This window comes from Zea mays, chromosome 8 (assembly GCF_902167145.1).
Source record: "Zea mays cultivar B73 chromosome 8, Zm-B73-REFERENCE-NAM-5.0, whole genome shotgun sequence".
Taxonomy (NCBI): Eukaryota; Viridiplantae; Streptophyta; class Magnoliopsida; order Poales; family Poaceae; genus Zea; species Zea mays.
Window position 1 is genome coordinate 108,336,185 of NC_050103.1, and position 3,373 is coordinate 108,339,557.

Here is a 3,373-nt window from a genome sequence, read left to right on the forward strand (position 1 = left end):
CAGTAGCCTCCAGTCTACCACGTGGCATTTTCAGTTCCTGTTTTGTGTGTCACGAGTTTCAGAGCTTGATTGAGATGATTTATGTGCCATGACATTCAGAGTTTGATTGGGGTAATTTGTGTATCAGTACATAAGGTTACTGAATTTTGCATATCGTCGTAATCTGACGCCATTAAATTTTAAGGGTAGGTGCATTGTTTTCACTCTATTGTATAGGTTCTATGAGTGCTAGAGCAGGTAATGGAGCAAGAGGATTACAGTGTCGACGAGGTGTATGCCGTGACTAAGGCTTGGGCGCCAAATAATGGCATTCTGATCAGTGGATGCCAGACTAACCAAACAACAGCCGATGCAACTACACCACTAGGTGTCTCCTTCGGTGCTCTGAGTAATTCTATACAGACCATTCTTGCAAATGAGCACGGGAAGGTGACGAATGAGCCCGCAGCGATGCCAAGCCCTCGACGACGCCACTGCTCGCCACGACCCCGCTGCAGCGCTGCTCCAGCCTCTCCTGTCGTCCCAACACAGGCGACCACAGTGACGAGCCCACTGCCCCTGGACCTGCCCGCGGCAACACTAAGTCCTCGGCGCAGCCGCTGCTCCATCATCTCCTGCCGCCCCGGCACATGCGACCCCCCCCCCCCCCCCCCCCCTGTGACCGGGCCGAGCCGCTGTTTCAGTCGTCCCGATGCGGTGCCCTGTACATCTGTACGTGAGCGCCTTGCCGATCTGGTAATTCCACTGCCACGCCCTCACTCTATTTCTGTCTCCTTAATTGTTTATACTACATATTTACTACTTTTCCACCTTTCAGCTAATTCGTGTTCGTATTTCTGGATCTGTGGTTAATGATCTTTCTAATTCAATATCTATGTGCACAAACTCAGGCAGTCAGGCTACATGTATACCACCCCCTGTACCCACCCGTTCTCCAATTTCATATAGAACAAGTTGTTGCTTGATATTAGCGTCCCACTTGAATGAGTCTCTGTCAACTCTGTTTGTCTCTTGGTTTCTCCGTTATAATGCTTATATGCTCCCAAGTCAGTTCATGTCAACCAGTAAGTGTTCAATAACATTTTGTTTCAATTGTGCATACCATTTGATATGTTTTTGGTCATCTCAGCACAAAATTTTAGTTTGTTTTGGCTATCTGTTTTATGAAGAATTAAACCTTGGATAATTATGTTACTTCGGTGTGATTGGGCAGAATCCACTAACAACATATTTGTTCCTGTCAAACTGTGTATGAATGATTTAGTTTACATTAGAAGTGTCATCCATAATTTCTAGATCAAAGAAAATAAAAAAATTTGGCGACGGCGGAGCAGGATGGCAACGTCCCCCACAGAACTTCGCAGGGCTCCCCAATATTCAGATATTGTAAGTGTAACTTGCTAAATTCTTCGAATAGCCTTTTGCATTGAACATGGATATGGTATCTTTTACATATGGTTCTGTTTATTTTCACTGCAAATATGTGAACTTTGTGTGTGCATTATCCAGTGAATAGATTGCAAAAGCTTCTGTTTGTAATCTTCTCGTGGCTGGATTCAAATTTGTAATCATTTTATATCATTTGAAAATAAGAATATATATGTAAAACCTTTCAAACTGTCATACATTTTTTATTATTTATGGCATCAGGATATATATGTTCCCTCAACAATCTGGAATGGCATCAGGATTATTGGAAATAGAAGCTTTGTTCTGTCTGACCTTTTTCTGCAGTAGTAGTTCTTTTCAAGTCTAACTATACATATGTAATAATATTTTACAATAACACAGAGGCTTCCAAAACGATTCTTTCAAAACAATTCTGGATACGTTTGATCCTCCCCCAAATATCACTGTAATGTATGTTATCATACATTTATGCTATGTATTTCAGTTTTCACCTCCACATGAATATCAATAGTCCCTGTACATATTGGATTGCGATTATGCACTTTTATTTACTGTATATAATATTAATAGACATTCTATATTCTGTTACTGAGCTGTATTTTTAGATAATGGAAACATTTCCAGCCTTCCCTTCAATAGAAGTTAGGTCCGGGTACAAAAGCATGACACTACCATCCACAAACAGACACACGCAATAGGAAAGCCATTAGATCGCCTATTACATGATAATGATTGCAAACCACCAACCAACGACTGGAATGACTAAATCCTTACATGTGTTTCAGTTTTATGCTGGGCTACATGTAGGAATGATCTAATCTTTGACAAAAAAAAACCCTCTCTCACTTATTTGCGAGTTCTTTTTTGAGTTACCTATTGGCTAAGGTTTTGGAGTAATCTGCAAAGGAAGGGTGAAGATAAGGATTTAATAAAAGCAAGTTGCAGGTCCTTGGAGACAGTTGCTATGCAGTTTTTTTGCACACTTTGGCTACATTTTTCTTTTGCGTATGATTTTGTTTATTTTCATTGCAAATATGTGAAAAATATCTATACTCATTGTGCATATTAAATTGCGATTATGCACCTTCATTTAATATATACAATGTTAATTGACATTGTATATTCTGTTATAGAGTTGTATAGACCTCCTTTTTTTCTTTTGCATGTGATTTTGTTTATTTTCATTGCAAATATGTGAACTTTGTATACCTATTATCCAGTGAAGAGATTAGAAAAGCTCCCAGCCGCCGAGGTCCTGCAGCGGGGACAGGTCGACAAGAATGCTATAAGTCTTAGATTTTGAGTGATCCCAACAATCTCGCTGCCCCCAGTACTCCTGATTTTATTACTCAAAACACGATATGCTGTTGGGAAAACAAGCATGGTGGTGTCGCTTGCTGTTGCTAACCATGATGAAAGGTCATTTCAAACTATTTGCTTAGCTCCAGCTTCCACTTATAGCCTCAACTGATAGAGATATATGCAAGTTGCAAAAAACTTTTTTTTTTTGCAAAATAACTTTGTAAGATACATTTGCTTCTAGAATCTGATGGTTTTAGGCGCGGTGGCAGCCATCCCGCGCGTGTAGGGGCAGAGCTAGGCCTATTTGTCGCTGTCAACTGACACCGGTGACTTTTTTTAAAAATCAGTGAGAAATGTTTGTTATACACTCTTTATCCATAGAGCTGACACCAATGTCTAGTGGAACTGACACCGGTAGCTCCTTGTTGTGTAGAGGACTAATGAATTGGTCATCGGTGATGTTGAATTGGTTATGGTGCTTTCAACCCATGCACATGTTTTATATTGAATTTTTGCGTTGATTGGTCTGGATGTTAGAGACCTCTTAGAGAATTTTCATGTTGATTAGGCTACGCCCACAGTTGGTCGGGTGTCCATTTAAGAACGTCGGTCCCGATGGCCGACGTACTTAATTCATTAAGTACGTCGGTGGGTCGACGTT

At 40.6% G+C, this 3,373-nt stretch overlaps 1 protein-coding gene across 3 annotated transcripts; it reads left to right on the top strand.

The window, feature by feature from the left end:
- Positions 1 to 216: 216 nt before the first annotated feature.
- LOC103635670 (uncharacterized) lies at positions 217 to 3,164 on the top strand. 3 transcript variants are annotated; one of them, XM_035961742.1, is made up of 3 exons: positions 217 to 735; positions 1,297 to 1,386; positions 1,651 to 1,906. In XM_035961742.1, exons 1-3 carry the CDS (start codon positions 241 to 243, stop codon positions 1,735 to 1,737), a joined length of 672 nt encoding a protein of 223 aa, XP_035817635.1. In that variant the 5' UTR covers positions 217 to 240; the 3' UTR covers positions 1,738 to 1,906. The 3 variants fall into 3 exon arrangements, 1 of the variants encoding a protein (XP_035817635.1); XR_004852007.1 differs by having other exon boundaries at positions 268 to 735; positions 891 to 1,386; XR_004852008.1 differs by lacking the exons at positions 217 to 735; positions 1,651 to 1,906 and adding an exon at positions 2,631 to 3,164 and having other exon boundaries at positions 742 to 1,386.
- The last annotated feature ends 209 nt before the right edge of the window (positions 3,165 to 3,373 follow it).

Excerpts from the sequence above, each read along its gene's own strand:
- LOC103635670 (XM_035961742.1), top strand. The coding sequence starts at position 241 with ATGGAGCAAGAGGATTACAGTGTCGACGAGGTGTATGCCGTGACTAAG. Across the intron at positions 736-1,296 it reads GTGAGCGCCTTGCCGATCTG|ATCAAAGAAAATAAAAAAAT; the intron begins GTAATTCCACTG and ends CATAATTTCTAG. Across the intron at positions 1,387-1,650 it reads CTCCCCAATATTCAGATATT|GATATATATGTTCCCTCAAC; the intron begins GTAAGTGTAACT and ends TTATGGCATCAG.